Consider the following 20,598-nt stretch of genomic DNA (forward strand, 5'->3'; position numbering starts at 1 on the left):
CGGCCACTACTGATAAGCGATAACAGCCCAACGATAAAAGAGATAGAGAGAGAGGTTACAAAACCATTGATCTACGCTCTCTGGCTTAGTCTGACAAACGTATGACTCTTTATACTGTAATGCGCATGAAATATAACCACATTCTTCTTCGTTTTAACGTGCTTTTTCCCATTTTTTCATATGGGGTAAGCACGATGCCTTCTTTTGAAGGACTTTGATTTGGCGTTGGGGAGGCCGTAGCCTTGATCGGCTGCCCTGCCTGACATCTCTTAGACCCCGGTAGCACATGTGTATATGTATCGTGCCAAATCCCCGGCTCCCTTTCTTAAAGATCGAAAAAGTTTTATAGAGTTAGTTATCTTCGTCCTGTACTGTGCATTTTGCTTTATTTATATTGATGTCAAAAATATCCGTAATGCGCATCAGATCACGGTGTCAGAATTATACGCCGTGTAAAAAAAAAAAAAAAAGAGAGAAAGGCGTTTCACAACCGTCTAAGTTGCCAATTAAGTAGTTCATGATCGGAGTGAAGATTTCCTGAACTTTTTCGTTTAGCATTAAAAATTTTTCTGCTGTAACATCTTTATTAGACTCTATGGAGAGAGAGAGAGAGAGAGAGAGAGAGAGAGAGAGAGAGAGAGAAAGAGAGAGAGAGAGAAACTACACACGTTTATAACTCTGGAGATGTGGGACACAAAAGGGCACTGTTGATATGATGTGAAGTAAAACGAATAACTGAATATGAGAGAGAGAGAAAGAGAGAAGAGAGAGAGAGAGAGAGAGAGAGAGAGAGAGAGAGAGAGATGACAGGCACAAAAAAGAGAAGTCAGGACATAAATCACTGTGGCTTATGGACTGACATCTCTCCTTTACTCCTAACGAACGGCTCAGGGAGCTCATGTTCGGATCTGGTGTTGGACTGTCATAAAATGCCTCCCTGATTACCGCCCACCAGTCTACCAAACTGAAAATGTGCTTCGGAGTCTGGCATGGTCAAGAGCAAGGATGTGGGGCTAGCAGCTTCATCCCTTAAGACTCGCTGAGAAACCACTCGGCTTTACTTTTCTGGTGCCATTTCCTCCGAAGGGGAAAAGTTGTATGATGGAATTTATACACACACACATATATATGTATATATATAATTATATATATATATATATATATATATATATATATATATATATATATATATATATATATATATATATATATATATATATATATATATATATATATATATATATATATATATATATATATATATATATATATATATATATATATATATATACATACACACACACACACACACACACACACTGATACTCGGTTACGGATCGGTGGATAGGGAAGTATCTTTAGCACACGATCCTTTCTTACATTCTTCTTGCTCAAGGCAAAATATTCCTTCTTATAATTGTTTATTACACGCATTGAGCTTTATATCGCCTTATGGCTGAACCTCGCTCGGGCTATAAATTCCACTTCGCTAGAGGTCATGTGAAAATCGTCAACCTGCGTGTGTATGTGTTTTATCTCCTCCTGTCAAGATTCTTTTTGGTGGGAAAACAGATGTTCCGTTAGGTCTTCTTGAGACATTCCGTGAGTGACTGGAGATGAAGATGTGAACTTGGGAGAATCCACCCATCTGTGAGTTTGGTTGGGCTACAACGGTAATTTAATGAATCCAGCAGAATGACAATAATTCCCTTTTATTCATGACTGCTGCTGCTACGACTTAACGATTCTTCAGTCTTTGAAAAATATACGTGGTCTGCTTCTCGCCTGACTTATTTACAGACTCTTAAACACACGTGCACAGAGTTTACTAACACAATTGCTTATAATTATACAGATCTAGGGCGTGCAGCCACATGAATGCCATCTCGTGACTTCTGTAAGTACTGCCATAGTCAGCTGGACGAGGCGTTCCCACGCCAAAGTAGTTTGTGTTGCTTCTGTAGTATCGTATATTTAGGACTTGAGCTGTATTTGAATCAAAGTATAATAAATAGCAATTTTGCAACCACGTCGGTTGTTAGCTATCCGAAACACACCAATCACTCCCAATTTGAAGACAAAGTACATCGGGCAAAATACGTCTTTCCTTATTAAACTTTGTGATGGAAAAATGAAGTAGCATTGAACTATATGCCGGATGGATCCATTTTCTACTTCAGTATCTGAATGCCTGTTCTCACGATCGTGAGGACAACCTTTTCAGACTCGAATTCATTTTAAGTGCAAAATCTAATTTATTGATTGAAGCTTTCTGTCTTGGTTGCTTGGGCCCAGAGGTCCTCACCAGGCTTCTTATATCCTTTAACATCCTAAAAGATTTACGGGCTACCGCTGTACTAGCCAAGTAATGGGAAGGTTCTCCTTTTACAATTTTGATATATGTGGTGAGCTTTGAATTGACCAAGTTCTCTCCTCAGCTATATTAACAAACGACTTAATGTTTTGCCAGTGAGGAAATAAAAGTACATTTGTGTTCTCTAGTTATTAATTAGCACATTTTAATCTGCTGCTGTTTAGCTTACTTGGACGACTTTACTCAGGCAATACACAATTACCTAAGAAGAAAAAGAGGAAAAGAAGAGTGTGTTTTGTGTTGACAATAACTTGTTACAAATCAGGTTTCTGACTAATTTGCGGTTGGTTTGGGAGTGTAAAATAGCTATGCTAGATTTATTTTCATTCGTTTGTGACTAATTGGATTAAAACTCTTGTACATTTAAAAAAAGTCAATAATAAAAAAAAAATTGAAAGGAAATGCCGCGCTAATTATATTGACATTTAAGAACAAAGGACTATATGATTAACAGGAAAGCATCAACCTCTTATCGTTATTCTCGTTTGCTGGAGAGTGTATAAGAACAAGAGTTGATTGAAGGAATGATGAATATCTCGGAAGGAGTCATGACTGGACATCAGTTACCAGTCCTTAGCTACTAACTGTAGTCCAGCCCCGTCGCTTTTTTTGAGCAAGGCTGGATAAATTGTTAACTGTGCAAAAGCGTACAACAGCTTTCAGGAACTGGTTGTTGCCACGTGAAATAAATCAAACTTAACATATGGACACCAGAGTGTTTACAAATCCTTGCCCGGCAATGTGGTGACATAAATTTGGTGACGTCACCTGCAAGACCTGTATTTTGTCTACGTCTCGCAGTTATGGTCAATGTAAACAGCTTCTGCATATAATTTATTTAACGCTAGCTGACCAACCCGGCGTTGCCAGGGAAACCTCTGAATGACAGTATACTTTTCATCGCTTGCTTTATTGGTGTTGTAGGAGGTATTTATGTCCTTACAGAAACGGATTAACTGAAAATGTATAGATTACCTTACAGGAATGATTAGTTCTTTGAATGAGTTATCGATATGCTACTACTACTACTACTACTACTACTACTACTACTACTACTAATAATAATAATAATAATAATAATAATAATAATAATAATAATAATAATAATAATATTTTACTTCGAATATTAATTCTTGTTCATTATTTTACAAGAAAAAGTGAATTAGGTTACTATACTAGATAAATACCGTCGATCAGTTTCTAAAAATAAAATAAAAAATTGTTAAAAACAGAATAACCTGAAATTTATAGAGTCCAGTGGTTATCAAGTACTCTTCGTATTAATTGTTGCGCACTTCAACAGGTTGTTCGTGGGTATATTGGCGACTGTGCTCTCTGTTGCCTCTGTGGCTTTGGGACTGGAAGTGGACGCCCAAAAGAACTTCCAACTCCGAGAGTGTCGCCAGCGGTCCTGGAGAGGAGACATTGGATCGCTGCCCTCCAATAAAATCTTACCCGATCACCCCAACAAGGTCAAGGTATGGAAATCCGAGAGTGAGGTCCCCTGAAATCTGTTTTTGGGGTACTGTGAAATTTGGCTTCTGTATTTAAAATATGCAGTGCATGGTGATGCTTGAGACTAGTCACCATCAAAGTACAAATATCAGAAAGTTTTTATATGAATGCAAATGATTCATTTTAGCAATTTGATGTGTGAACGAGTATCTGGATGTGACATAGCTCGTGAACGCGGATATATATGTATATATACTGTATATGTGTATACCAATATATATATATATATATATATATATATATATATATATATATATATATATATATATATACATATACATATATATACAGTATATATATGTGTATATATATACATATAAAATGCATCCTATCCTAAGTAACGTAAAAAAACAAGTTCATAAATCAATCTACATATCTTTCAGTCTGCGCAACCTTCATTGCTATTGGTATGTATATTTCAATAATTAATTGGCGTCTGTTTTGTTTCGTAGGTTCACTCTCGCAGTCGACGATTCATTGGTTGGCCGTCGGGGTCTACCTTAACAGTCTACACAGGACTCTCTCTGCCTCTGCATACTTACGTCAACGGAGACAGTAAGTATTAGCTCTACTGAAGCCTCTTTTTGGATCTTTCCAAACTCTTGGGGGTCAGTGGCCTCCAAGGGTTTTCGGGGGTCGTTATCTAGGACTGATATTTCTTGGGGGTCATTATCATTATGATATTTACAGTCTTTTGTTTGTGTTTTTACGGTAATCCCCAACGGGCTTGTACTAAACACGCCGCAAAGGTGGATACATGCCGGTTTAAAACCCCTTGGGGGGTCACTATCTAGGAAAGATCCCTCTTTTTTTATTTGTAAGATATACCTTTCAGTTCCTATTACACAATGAATGACAGGCTGGAACTAACACATATTTAATGCCAGGTGGTCTGCACTGCCTGCAGATGATCGAAAGGTTCACTATAATGTTGGCAATGCTGAGAAGGATGATTCTCTGCTAACTTGTTTTTGCAGTCTCCAGAAATATTTACTTTGTTATTTTCTCAGAAGTTCACTTAATTTAGCTCTGTATAGTTCCTTTACACAATAAGACTTTACTTTAGTCCCGTCTAAGATTTTATTTTAGCACAATGTCTTAAAGTTTTCTCCTCGAACAATGTATATAAGTTTATTTATTTCCACACAGTATCCATGAATATTCAGTGCTTCCTGAACTACTCTTTCGTGGATTAAACGAAGTCCATTAATTGCTGTATGATTTACTGAAATGTTCTTCTCTCACCGAATTATTTGTACTAAAATGTGTTTTAATGAATTAATTTCGGCACAACCTTCTCAAATGTTTATCTCTCACTCTATTATTTTCTAAAAATAAGTTCCTTTGAAATTTATTTCTCAGTTATTTTCTCTCTGAATGTACCCGATCGAGTTCATTACAGCAAAATTTTCTCAAATATCGGCTGGGATTTGATGCATCTAACTTTAAGCGTCTAAATTAATGATTTTCAGCATAGTTGCCTACAATGTGTAGCTCTCACAATGTTATAAAATTTTTCTTAGAATATGTTTAATTTAAGTAATCTCATCGTAGTCTGCAAAATTGGGCTTCTTATATCATTTTTCCGAGAACGAAAGAAACTAATTCATTAACAGAGCAGCTCCTCACCAAGTGTTCACTATGTAAGTGCCCTCAAAGTAGTACTCCCAATACAGTGCCACCAGAGAGAGAGAGAGAGAGAAAGAGAGAGAGAGAGAGAGAGAGAGAGAGAGAGAGAGAGAGAGAGAGGGGGGCGCCGAGAACAGTGGCTTCATTTTGTATCAACCTAAAGAGAAAGTTTTTAAAGAACGTAGTTTTCTACATTAGTTCAGTTTCAATAATTACTAGTCCCGAAATGAGGGTTGATCACCCTGACATGCTCGCTCAGACAATTAGCACAGGAAAGTGAAATGTTGGTAGCTGAGGAGAATTAAGGTAAAAAAGTTACAGGTAAAAAAGTTACAGAAAAAAAGTAACTGGAAAAACAGTCGCAGAAAAAAAAGTCACAATCTTTCATAGATAGTGACCCCCAAGGGATTTAACCCGTTATGTATTCACCTTTGCTGAGTGTTTAGTACGAGCCCGTTGGGGATTACCTTAAAACCATAAACAAAAGACTGTAAATATCATAAAGATAATGACCCGCAAGAAATATTAATCCTAGATAACGACCCCGAAAACCCTTGGGGGTGGCTATCTGGGAAAGATCCAAAATATTTTCTGTTTTATTACTTTAATTGGCAACATAAATTAATGTGACTTTTTTTCCTGTGACTTTTTTTCATAGCCAAAATTGTTACTTTTTATCTGCGATTTTTTTTCCTGTGACTTTATTACGGCCACCGTTGAGGGTGACCATTGCAACCAGAGACTTTACAGCCCCTGACCTTTCCCGTTTGACCTGTCTCCAGCAATGAACCTGTACTTGGGATTCCCGTTCACTCTGAAACTGCCCAAAGGAAGGCTGGTTTTCAAGGGATCGACGACAACAACCCCACCGTCCTCTTACGGGAACTATTCCAGCGGTGGCAGCGGACCCTACTCCAAGCAAGACTTCCCCCCATATTCACATTACAATTACTACAACCACGAGAGCGACTCCTTAGAAAATTACCCTCACGGCTACAGCAGCTACAGTTTCTACGACCCGGATGGACCTTATTCCAAGAGGTCAATCGACTCTCAAAGACGCACAGGCTTCAGCATAATCCAAAATGGACTCGAGAAGTGAGTGTTTTGTCGAGATCTTAATCAGTCTTCCATTATTCACTGGCTGTATTTTCGTTATGAAACTCCAGTTTTCATCCTAAAAGGGAAAGTGAATTTATTATTTATAAACAATCATAAGCTACAGTATACAATTATAGAACATTCGGCACTTGGAAACAAAAACTTTCAGTTGGTGTTGTGGTACGTATCTGTTGTAGTGACAATATAAAACCTTGTGCTAAGCGTTGTAGTCTTTTTAAAGCTGGTTTTAGAGGACTGATTTGATAATATATAAATATACTCACTTCAGTGTAAGCAACAGCGCTATTGGAAAATAAAGTCAGTAATAGTATGTGTACGTATATTGCTATATACAGGAAGCTTTCAAGCCATCTTGGTGAGTTGGCCTCTTGACTGTACGTCATTGCTCTCCAGCCCTTATATCTATTTACATATCTCCTCTAGGACAGTACACAATGGAAAGATGGTATCCGTATCAAGTTGGCGAAAGCTTCCTGTTTATAGCAACATACATACAGTACATACTATTACGGACTTTATTTTTCCATTTAAAATCACGAGAAAGTGATGATAAATATAATAACGCTATTTGTCTAAATCCATAAAAAAACATTATTTTTTGTATACATCCCAGTGATGGCTAAGGCGAGCTCTGATTTCCATTCTAGTCTTGGCCTTCCTGGAAAGTCCTGTCTCATGAGAGCTGTCTGCGAAGTAGCCGACCACCCAGTTTCTGATCTCGGTTTGGTCGGAGACTTTCTGAACATCTTCCTGGCGTAAGTAGATGACATTGCTTTATTCATTTTGCCTCCCGTCGTTTTTTTCTTTGAAGAGTATTATTCCAGTTACTTACATATCTATTGACTCTTTGTAGGGGCTTTTCTCTCCCGATGAAATTGCTTTGAATGGTGTTATCAAGCCGTGTTAAATGGAAGAAAGTGCCAAGTACTGTCTTATAATTGATACATTGTTTAATATGGAACTCAATATACCCTGGGAATAACTTATACCCAAGGGCAATTAAACTGATAAGAGCCGCTGTATCACTTATCAGTTGTAGGTACATTCCCCTTAGGTGTAAGTTATTGTTAAGTACAGTATAGCAAATTCGATATTAAACGATATTTTTCGCTTAATAAATGTTAATATGAAAAAATTCGCGAGTGTATAAGTAACAAAAATTCTCATATGGATATATATATATATATACTGTATATATATACACTATATGTATATATATACATATTATATATATATATGTATATGTGATTTTCATCTCATCACCGTGACATTTTATATACAAACATTAAGCTACAAATTTCGTTTAATATCCAATTGGCGCTACTTCGGAAATATCACCGAAGGGGAATAATAAGTTATAAATGATTTTTTACCAAAGTGACTCGAACACCCAACAGTACCCATCAACAACTCTCGTGGTCTAGAACTGCGATTGGAAGTCGTTGATGGGCACTGTCGGGTGTTCAAGTCACTCAGGTGCCAAATCATTTATCACTTATAATTTCCCTTGGTTGATATTCCCGAAGTAGTTCGAATTGGATATTAAACGACGTTTGTAGCTTATATATATATATATATATATATATATATATATATATATATATATATATATATATATATATATATATATATAGAAAGAATCCTATAATAATATTAAGAGTTATATCTAAAGTAATGAATGCGAAGCAATGAGGTTTTGTCCACCATTGTCTGGTAAGCTTCCAGTGGCGTGCAAAATCTTTACTGTACGTCACCGCTCCCAAGCCTTTATATCTATATATCTCCTCTAGGACAGTACACAGTGGAAAGATGGCACCCTTATACAATTATGCCTATATCAATTATATAATTTTTAAATCAGAGCTGGCTACGGAGAAGGTTCTGAGGAGATGGCCGACTTCGTATCCGCAGAAGATCTGGGGCGCCGTGAAGGCGACTGCGAGAGCAAGTTCTCCGACTGCCCTTTGCCTCTGGCAGACCTTCTTCAGAGTGGCCTCTCTTACCTACACGCAGGATTGGCTGGAGCTCGTTCTCACGATTGACTCTTCACATTAAAACACCTTTGGATCGTAATCTGTCGGAAATGTGAACCAAGAATCCTCCTTCATATTTGGTGAGGATTGTTTCCCGGACTGGCAGAAAGTGCAGCATCACAGAGATTGCAGAGGCTGAGTGGCTGACCAAGATGTGTAAGGTATATCTGGATGAAAAATTGAAGCTATTCACACAATGTTGGATATCTTCAGCCCAACAATAGGGAAGAATTAACAATAAGATGGCACACTCTAGCTGCACTTCGACTACATTTAAATTTTATGGAAGACGTACTTTGTGTTTGTTTTGTTTTCTGTATATTAGGAGGTTACAGAAATCATTTTTTGTCCTATCTGTGAAAGCAAAGACACCTTTCTTCTTGCACAAATCAATTATCAGTGTAAAATATATACTGTATATATAAAAATATGTAAATCTATATATATATATATATATATATATATATATATATATATATATATATATATATATATATATGTATATATATGATTATAATCACTTTTGTACGTGATTCATTTGTAACAACCTACCACAGGTGAAAAGTAAGAAAGGTTTCGACTTTATTTCCAAGCAGTTGACGAAGGACTGATAAAGAGTATTAGAAGTCACAAATATATATACTACAGGAACAGTACTGACGAACATACAGAAAGTCGAAACCGGTCAGGACCTACACCACCCCGTCTCTTATTTTTCACCTGTGGTAATGTGTGATATATATATATATATATATATATATATATATATATATATATATATATATATATATATATATATATATATATATAAATATATACGTGCGTGTATGCGTGCGTGTCTGTGTGCATTACTCAATTATTAACCTAGGTATTTTGATCTCATGTTTTCTGCATTAATATTTTTTTTATCTAATAAGCGTATATGCGCCAATATGCACGAAACGAAAGTTCATATATACAAAAAAATATAAGGAATGAAAGATAAATTTTTGATTATTTATTGAACCTGAAAAGCGGAAGAGTTTTTTTTAATCCCGATTAAGCAATAATTTATTCAGGAGTAATTTATGAAATGGTGAATCCATGTGTTAGCAACTAGTTTGTGTTCCGAAAAAATATACTTGCGAATAATCGATATCTTTCGAAAAGAGTGGAGCATTTTCTTCTCCTTAAGGAATCCGGTAAGTTTACTGTCTAAGAACGGGAACAGCAGAGCGGAGGACTTGTCAGTCACCGCGTTACATCTATTGACCTCAGTGCCAATGTCGGAAGTGACGTTATCTTGCCAGCAGACAGACAAACTTGCAGACGGAAAACAACCTCCTTGGCGGAGGTAGCGAGAGAACTTGGTAGGGCGCATACCATAGGGAATAAGTAACTGTGTTCCTTTTTATATGGTAGAATGCATTTGTAACTATCACCTTTCACCGTATAGCTCAAGATTGGTAAATTTATTTTGGGCATCGCAATTACTGTGTAAAAATCCGTAAAAACGTTATTGGTCTTTAACCTTGCCCTTTAGGGATTTATGTTTGTAAACATAATCATTATGGCATTGCCATAATGATTTACCAGAAAAAAAAAACATTGTACCACAAATATGCAGGTGCCCATGAATCAGTCAGATCGTCAGGGATGTACGATCACGAGCTTTAAATTTTATGGGTTCAAGCTGATTCATTGCCATTTGCTTTTGCATTTCGAAATGGATACCTGACATAAGCAATGAAACATTTATGCCACCAAACCTAAAATGAGTGATATTTTCCTTTGACCTTTGCGAATCGTCCTTGAAGATAATTTTTATGGAATTACAATATATTGGTGGCTGTGAAGCATTTAAAAGTCAAAAATCATTGACTTTGCCCTCTAGCACTAAAGTTGAAACTAGGTACACTACAGATTAAAAAAAAAACTGCTATTATAATTCATCACTATACGATAATATAAAACATATGCAACTAGTTGAGGAACATTTAAATTACACGAATTCTGTGACCCTGTCACTGGACATTTAATTTTTATCTGACTTTCGAATGTTTTCACCAAAACAGACTAAAAGGAGGAAAGAAGAACAAAAAGACGTGCAGACAGAACTAGATATATTTACAAGATTTGATTATTTAAAATAAAAGACCAAGGTCAAAAATTTTTGGAACTTAAGGTGTCATAGCTGGCCAAATAGGCGTCCTTTTTGTGATATCTTTCTTGAATTGATGCACTGTTACAGTAATCATTCATCATTAGTTTTATAAATTTTGACCCTTACTAGCCACAGGTCGAGGTCACAGATTGATGACAGATCAAACGCTCCAAAGCCAACTACATATTTGGGATATCTTTTCCATATCGGCGAATTATAATAGTAATAGTTTGAAACCTTAAAGGTCAAAAGTCAAGTCCTATATTTTCATTGGTTCGAATGCATCACATTTCTTGCTATCCTTTTCATATGGATGGGGTACCTCGGTAATTAAGGCAAAACCCATTTTTTGCCCTATTTTGCTTTTCATTTCTCTTTCCACTGTCTCCACCTTTATTCATAACACACTTTGCCCCTATATGTATTTCACCTTGGCATCGACTGGATTTTTGTCTGTTTATTGATTTTCACAGTACACATATCTACTAGGCACCATACATTCCTAGTCCCTGAACACTTTTGCTTAAATCCCACTGCTGTATTCTGTAAGTAGAATTTTCCACCCATAACTTCTTAGCCATTTGCCCACTAGAGGTAAATCGGACTGCTTAACTGTCTCAAGACGTCAGGGAGTAGAGAAGCAATAGACGTTCTTTACCCTTACAAATCTCTTGAAGGAGACCATCACATCCCGTTACCTGGCCACAAAGTTAAGTTAAGTATATCTTAGTTTAACCAGACCACTGAGCTGATTAACAGCTCTCCTAGGGCTGGTCCGAAGGATTAGATTTATTTTACGTGGTTAAGAACCAATTGGTTACCTAGCAACGGGACCTACAGTTTATTGTGGAATCCGAACCACATTATGACGAGAAATGAATTTCTATCATCAGAAATAGATTCCTCTAATTCTTCATTGGCCAGTCGGAGAGTCGAACGCTGGGTCAACAGCGTGCTAGCCGAGAGCTCTACCCACCCCTCCAATGAAGAACTCAATGGGGACGGGAAAAACAATGCAGAGGTGTGCAAGGGAACCGCAATAACTCTTTGCCAAAACAATTCGGGAATCCAAAAAAGTCCATTTAAACAAGGCCTATGCATCAAGTCCTCAAATATATTTTATTCTACAAATGGAATACACTGGTGGTACCAAATATGCTTTATTCAGACATAATGGATTTTTCTTGCCCATTACAAAGCTGTACCATCGCCAGCAAGAAAGAAAATCATTATGAAAGCACCAGCGATTGTCGTACCTTCATCTTTGTCAAACCGTAAGCCGATAAGCCCCTATGGAGGTTAAAAAAAAAAATACCACCTCTACCACCAGAAGTTGAGACACCCCGCACACATCCAAAACGTCCCCTTCACTACTCCTTTAGGACAAATTGCAATTGCCCATCTCTCACCATGTCACTTATTTGTATTGTAAAAATCTCTATTTCATTATAGCTCGACTCCCGTGAACAGGATTCTCTCTACTGTCTCTAAGGACCAACGTGGAGCGTTGCGATTCGTGACAATTTCGACAAGAGTCTTTATTCCGCTGCGCATGTGACATATGCCATTGTCAACGAGCATCCTGATTCCGATGCTCTGTTGACATGACAACTTTGACAATCATTATTCCGATGTGCTGTGACTGAAGACAATGTCGACGAAAATCTTTATTCCGATGAGTAGCTGATCTCCTATTCGAGGAGATCTGACATTACTATATGAACGAGAATCTTCATTCCAATGCATATCAGACTTTACTCAGAGCAGTCACATAGGAAGCAAAGCTCACATGTTCATGACATTAGGATAAGTATAACGGAAAAAGTCAGCAGCATTCTACGTAAATCCTACTTGAATTGTTACGTTCTCTCGGAAACTGGGAAATTTACAATCTCGGAAAAACGAATGAATTTCGGTAAGAGTAACATATATGACGAAAACAAATTCGTGGAACTATTGTTTTTACTGGGTAGAGTAGTGAAAAAATGAAATTTTACTTAGATTCTGGAAGTTCTCAAAAATATTTTATCTTTCGGACATTTCTTTTCATACTCGACGTTAAATTTATTCTTTTCCGGTCATTAAATTATAAAGTTATCTGTTTCCTGAAATACAGCTGAGAATAAGAATCTGTCTCTCTGTCTCAACTGGTTTTCCTCATATAAACATTTATATATAATGTATATATGTTTATATATACATACATATATACACATTAAAACTTATTAAATATATATATATATATATATATATATATATATATATATATATATATATATATATATATATATATATATATATACATACATACATACATACCTAGAGGAATTAAAACTGATATTATATATATATATACAGTATATATATATATATATATATATATATATATATATATATATATATATATCTAATATCAGTTTTAATTCCTCTTGGGTGTAAGTTATTCCAAAGGATCGTCAACTGGTTGTCAAACAATTTTGTGGCTTAATATTCGTGAACAGAAAAAGTCACGCACCAATAAGGATTAATAATTCATGTACTGTATATATATGCCTATATGTATATGTATATGTATATGTATATGTATATGTATATGTATATATATATATATATATATATATATATATATATATATATATATATATATATATATATATATATATATATATATATATATATATATATATATATACACACAAAAATAAAATAATTTTGATCACTGCAACACCCAGAACGACCTCACATTCAAAAGAATAGCTTCCGGAGATGAACCCTTACTCTCATTCCCTACCGGAGATGGAAGAGTTGACCGAATGGCCGTAAAAAGTGTAACGTTATGCTCGGGAAGAGCAGCTTGCCCTTCGAGAACTAGGCTTCCATTATAATCTTCCGCTGCCGCGCTTCTAGCTCATCTTTGTCGAGAGTTTGGCGCCGTTCTCAGCCGACCGCAACTTGGAGATGTCGAGTTTACTTAACTGTAGTTCTTGGATGCTGGGATTCTGCGTGCAGGCTATGAAGTCTAATTTGTGTTTTGTGTAGGAATAACTTCCATTACTTAAATGTGGTGTGCAGCATATAATTTCTTGTTGGAAAACGGAGACAACGCATTATCTATTTTTTTTTTCTTTTGAAGCTTACTAGCAGAAATGCACACACCTAACTGTGCGTCATGAAATCTACTATTTTAAATAGGAAAAATTTCCTTTACCTAAATGTGGTATGCCCTATATCATTTCTATTGAAACATAAATGACATCTTATCTTCTTGTTCTGAAACTTACTGTAATATATAGCAGAAATCACTCGTCTAACTGTACATTATAAATTTGCATATTTATCTCTCGGTTCTACTTTTAATGGTTGATTTTACGGAAGAACACTCGTGGGCATTGATACGCATTTATTGTCATAGATTCTGATTTGGAATCCTAGGTTTGCATTAACCTCTTTTATAGATTTGTTTTTTTAGGCTAAATGAAGTTTCTTGATGGTGTGCCACAATTATGTTTTAGCATTCCCAGGTCATTAGATATTTTGTGCATTACTTTTATTAACGTACCATATCTCTTAACTTAACCGTATTGAACTCTCGTTACCTAGTTCTTGGCTGCCATTTAAATGAGACATAAAATGCTACGAATGGCTGATAAATCCACGCTGGATTGGATGAGACAAGAGCGGGATTTTGAAAAATATGACAGATCTGAGCAAGCACACGAAGCGATTTAAATTGTAGGACAAAGGAGGACCACAAATATAAATCGTTAAGAAAGAGACAGAAGCCACGAGGAATTTTATATAATTGCTCATGGGTTCTCATGGCTGTAAATGTACCGAAATGCTGGAGCGGAGTTCTTAACACTACATTTGCTGCTAATCAATGTGATATGTCCGAGTGCGCACTAAATTTCCTAAGCTGTTTATTTTCGCTACATAAATACAGAACTTTCATGATTTCACAAAGTCATCTTAACATCATGGTTTATGATACTTTTAACGACAGAGTGCTGACTTAGCATTTCGGAGTTGTCTCGACAGTCTTGCTGTTGCTTTTTTTCCACGAATTATACTAATGCATGGAATCTCCTTCGGATGCTATTGCAACAATATACAGTTACTCACAGATTTCAGTCTCGATGGGCCGGAGTTCAATTCCCGCGGCCGGCTGATGAAGAGTTAGAGGAATTTATTTCTGGTGATAGAAATTCATTTCTCGCTATACTGTGGTTCGGATTCCACAATAAGCTGTAGGTCCCGTTGCTAAGTAACCAATTGGTTCTTAGCCACGTAAAATAAGTCTAATCCTTCGGGCCAGCCCTAGGAGAGCTGTTAATCAGCTGAGTGGTCTGGTAAAACTAAGGTATACTTACTTTTACTTACAGATTTCAGTCGAAGGGCTGGAGAGGGAAAAATGATTTTCCCATGAATTTCCTCATTATTGATTTTATACTTATTAAGGTACTTCAGCAAACATTCTCATTAGTCTTCTTCTTGCCTCTCCTCGAGTGCAGTTTGCTTCGTGCACTTGGCGTGCATCGTCCACTAAGGCTGTTCTCTGGCTTTGTCGACCGCGACCAGGTTTTCCCCATTCGCACCCTAATAATGCAGCTTTCAGGGGTGCTCGTTGTGCTCCGGTGGGTCATGAGAATGTGCTGAGGATGTTTTGATGTTGGGTAGGGTCTCCTCTGGTTACATCTCTTTCAGTTTCCCGTCTTCCTTTGCCGGTTCCTAATTTCAGCAGCCAATTAACGTCAGAAAAAGAAAGTTAAGTATACCTTAGTTTAACCAGACCACTGAGCTGATTAGCAGCTCTCCTAGGGCTGGCCCGAAGGATTAGACTTATTTTACGTGGCTAAGAACCAACTGGTTACCTAGCAACGGGCCCTACAGTTTATTGTGGAATCCGAGCCACATTATACCGAGAAATGAATTCCTATCGCCAGAAATAAATTTCTCTAATTATGCATTGGCCGGTATGAGACTCGAACTCGGGTCTAGCAGAGTGCTAGCCGAAAACCCTATCGACTCGTCCAACGAAGAACTTATTAACGTCAGAAGGCAACTGAACTTTTAATCTCCAAGGCTGTATCCTGGTTCATATTTATTGCAAAAATTATGTTTATTGTAATAATCGCAAAAAAACACTGTGTTTTGTTTTGTCATGTCCAGCATGATAAAATGGTGTCGTAGTTCAATTGTATCCTCTTGATAAAATCTGGGTTGGGGCTGGAAGCAATCCCCGCCTCCACCCTTCCTTCATTTGCGTTGTATATGGTTGTACCGTAATAAGGTATTAGCCTTTAAAATGAGGTAGATTCAAGGGTTCCCTAAGAAAAAAACAAGACGGTCACTGACTTATTTATTATGCAGTTAATGGGTCCAAGTAAAACCCCTCACAGTAGGACCTGTAGGAATATTGACATTCCACGAACCTATGCAAAATGATTAATAGCATCGAGGCAATCACTTTCTTACCTTCAATATGCTTACGTCCGTCCTGCTGCATAAGCTGTCACGCATCGTCGATATTTAGGTTCTTTTGTTCCGGTAATTTATTCTGCTGCGTCACCCCGACTCTCTAGATAATTCCGATTTTCCCTGGGGAGAATATTTACTCAGGCACTTTCAGAGCTTTCTGATTCACCTCTGATCTCTCTTGATAAATCATCTGTTTCAGTTATCATAATCTGCTCGATATTTTCAGGCATGTTAATTTTTACCTCATCGTTCTCTCATCTCTTTGATCCTTATAAGACCCTGTCATCCAAACGCATGCATGCAAGAAAACAATTTCGACAGCTTTCACTCATTTTCCTTTCACCTACATTCAGTTTTGCACATTTCAGCTATCTTTATTTACCTTGAGACACCTTATTTATGATTTCTCTCCTCTCCCGTAGATTAGTCTTCGTGGAACGTTAATTATCTAACACCTTTAAGAATTTATCACTGTTATTCTTCCAGTAATTACGCAGGTTTACACTCAATGTCTTTCAGCTAGTTTATGAACATACGAAAGTGATTCCAAAGGACCTGCATCTTGTTGGTAGTATTATCAGCCGGCATCACCAAATATTACAGGGTATTAATTTCGAATAGTCTATCTATAACAATCAAATCCGAGTGGGTCTTTCTTGTTTGTCCTCCCCGGGTGGGGGCGGGGTAGGTAGTGGGTCAGGAGGGTAAGGGAGACATGACACATCCACTCTCCTCCTGCAAACCTGTTTGTCCGCCGCAAGTGGGGGCGGGATGGTAGGGGATCGGGAGGGTAGGGGAGACACGACGGGCAGCGCCGACGGGGTTCCATTGCAGCGTAGCGCGCGCCATTAAGCTCGTTGAGAATAAAAACTGAACATACGTGCGGGATATTGCTTTTATACAGTGCTTTGAGATTCATAACTGCACAGACAAACAGAATGCTGGTCTAATGCAGTGCATCGAGATTCATTAGTGAACATACAAACAGCATATTGATAATCATAACAGGATACACTCACAGGATTTTACTATCTTGTCGTGCACTGAGATCATCAACTGAACGTACTCATCCGCAGGATATTGCTTTTATGCAGAACAATGAGAACATCACTAAAAATTGAGCTAGCGAGGAATTAATGTTTGTTGTGAAGCCGCGTCTCATTTCCAATTGCTCTAATGTCCAATTCCAATGTAAGTGCTGATTACTTTCCCATTTTTCACAGTATAATTCACTGGGTTAGTTATTAAGGAGATTATATATACAGGGTGCCGCATAAGTAACGCCCTTTTTAATCTTATATCTTATAATGTATATTTTCTTTATTATTTTTTTTAATTAATTTGCTAAATCTTCATTTTTTCAGATATTTTATACAACCATGAGATTAACAAAGGTACAGAGAGTAAAAGCAATTCAATTTTACTATCAAAACAATAAAAAATGGTGCTGAAACCGCAAGATTGTTATCAGCTGAATTTAACATCCCAAGGGTGCAAAGCCGAAATATCACAAGCTTGATTACAAAATTTGAATCCACAGGAAGTGTAAGTGATGCTCAAAGAGCGGGTAGGCCAGTTGTTGCAACAAACTTAGAAAAGTCCAATGAACTACAAGAATCGTTGCTGCGTTCTCCTCAAAAATCCAGTAGGCGTCTTTCTGCAAAGTTAGCAATTAGTATTTGTACTGAACATTATTAAACCGAATAAGCATTATATTAATTTTGTTAATATATTATATTAATCTATTAACCCGTGGCAATACATTCATGTTCGAAAAAATAAAGGATAATCAAAAAGGCTTTAATTTTGTTCCACTTAAACAAAGGGCGTTACGTATGCCGCACCCTGTATATATATATATATATATATATATATATATATATATTTATATATATTTAATTATATGCAAAACACTCACCTTTCTCCCACATACACACACAGAGGAGAGAGAGAGAGAGAGAGAGAGAGAGAGAGAGAGAGAGAGAGAGAGAGATATGTGCCATATACTATTTGCCGTAAATCTAGTGAAGCTGAGAATGACCTACATGACGACAGGCTTGCAGGCTCTCTCCCAGAGATGCGATTATTTTTTGTGCTCTTTCTCTTTCCTCGTCAACTCCTCCTCCTCCTTTGGGATATGCATAGGCGTGTTAAAAGGCAATTACGATGGAATTTCACGCTACGCGTTTAACAGAGCGTATTTTCCTATTATTAGCCCCAATGTTTGGTTTCTGCACGAGATAAGGTTTTACATCCAACCAAAACCAGAGACGCGAACTAATTTCCAAAAACTCATTAAAATCACGAAAATTTCTCCCTTCAGACGATAATTAACAAGAAAAATAATCCAAGAAATCTATTCTTTACTGTAAAAAAAATCACTGTGTAAAATAAATCGTAATAGACATCTTAAAATAAAAAAAAAAAATAAAATAAAAGAGTGACATTGATGGTCCTGTCTTGTTTGACTTCATTGGAAGGTTCGGTTTAAAAACTAATTATTTTATGATTATTATCAAAGTGGAATATATCTTTATCGCTTTTGTTTCCTATTCTTTAAAATCGTGCAATCAACATGTCTTCGTTTTGTCTGAGAAATTACTGAGTAAATAGCATTAGTTTGCTTCTCTGAGTCACATGATATTTATTTTTATATAAGGCATCTCAACCATTCCTGATCTGTTTCGTATGAGTGATCATATTGGTAACACTCATATATAACAATTTCCATGTCTGATCCTTTTCTGACCTTTTTCCTGTTTGACAGTTTTCTGTTAACAGTAAACTATCCTTAGCTACAAGCCAGTAATGAACTGACCTATTGTTAGTTTAATATGCGATTTTGAATCATAATTTACTTCAGCCCACATCATAAGTGCCTTTTAATGATAATAAAGAGGATGACAAATAAACAAAACTCCCTTTTCCATTCACGCTTTTGTTGCATGTTCCATTTTGTGCTTTCAAGGATATACTGGTATATAAATTTACCTAGGCATCATTTCTCGTGCCGTTTGCAATTCGTTTCCTCATTTTTCTAAGTCTCGAGTGAAAGAAAATGAACTGTGAGCGATGACAACAGAAAGCTTCTTTTGACATGACAGCTAAGACATTCTTGCTGCGATCTTCCTCTTCCTTGTCTCCTTCAATGATGTATGGTTGCAACCACACATTTCCGTCGAATGACCGAGCAGATACGAACATTGCAACTGACCACTCAGCAGACTTTCTCACGTAATCAACAACCGTGTTATTGTAGTATAGTTCTCATCGTTGGTGCTTGTCTTAGCAGCGATCTTTTTTACACGCGCCAATTCCAAGGCTCTGCCGATGCGAAGGAAACCGCTGATGTAGACAGGCCTAGAAATTTCGCGTCAAGAGGCCACTGGGAACTAGGAACCACTGGTACTCTTCGGACTAAATCCCCGTCACGGGAAACGGTTACCAAGAACACATACACCAGTACCCTATAAAAAAAAAAGTCAAGCCAAAATGATTACGAACATGTAGTACGTTTTAGACGTTGCCACTTTTCCAAGATTTGATTAATAAAACCTTGACCTTAGTTGGGATATCGTGTAGATGTGGCAGGCAGTTTGCTACATCCTCCTTATACCAGGTCAGAAAGGATAAACAGCTTGACGCTTGATCTGAGTATATAACCGCGAAGACGTAAAATGAGCCAAGGAACTGAAATTTGATGACGAGTAAAGGATGATGTATACTAAAAAATATTACAATAAATAAAAAATTGAAATCATACGTTAAACTGATTTAGTCACAGACTAGGATAAGGATGGTTTAGTTTCTAATCACGCGGAAAAACAGAAGACGTGGAGACTAATAAGAATAAAAAAGATATTGGGAATGTAGTATTTTTCCTTTATAATTTACCCATACTACTAAGGCAAGATAATTGCATAAAAACAATGTAATCTGTAGTAATAAAAGCCCTGAAGTTGGGATATTATGAGAGAGGCATTTGTGATTTTTTTTATCACATTAGATCTTGCACTATTAACAAATATAATTTCAATGTCAGTTGGATTGTCTGATTAATCTTTTAACTTGTTATAAAATTTGATTTGCCTTGTCTCTTATATGTAGTACTGTATACTGTATATGTATTCATTGCTTGTATTTTATAACTGCCTCAATTGCCATGATCAAAACCATACTAAAATATGAAAATACAGTAGGAAAATACAGTTTTTATCTCGATGCTTACGGTGTAGTAGTGGATCTGATAATGGTCGATATATATATATATATATATATATATATATATATATATATATATATAT

The 20,598-nt window shown here is 36.6% G+C and overlaps 1 protein-coding gene across 2 annotated transcripts in view; it reads left to right on the forward strand.

The window, feature by feature from the left end:
• The window catches only part of LOC136843175 (uncharacterized), a 141,753-nt gene that overhangs the window by 101,415 nt on the left and 19,740 nt on the right, over positions 1–20,598 (forward strand). For both annotated transcript variants that reach the window (XM_067111245.1, XM_067111246.1), the window contains 4 exons: positions 3,678–3,852; positions 4,342–4,444; positions 6,301–6,616; positions 7,288–7,395. In XM_067111245.1, the coding sequence (XP_066967346.1) occupies positions 3,678–3,852; positions 4,342–4,444; positions 6,301–6,616; positions 7,288–7,395 (702 nt within the window). The remainder of the gene's footprint in view (positions 1–3,677; positions 3,853–4,341; positions 4,445–6,300; positions 6,617–7,287; positions 7,396–20,598) is intronic.

The sequence above is a fragment of the Macrobrachium rosenbergii genome, chromosome 11 (assembly GCF_040412425.1).
Source record: "Macrobrachium rosenbergii isolate ZJJX-2024 chromosome 11, ASM4041242v1, whole genome shotgun sequence".
In the NCBI taxonomy this organism is placed as follows: domain Eukaryota; kingdom Metazoa; phylum Arthropoda; class Malacostraca; order Decapoda; family Palaemonidae; genus Macrobrachium; species Macrobrachium rosenbergii.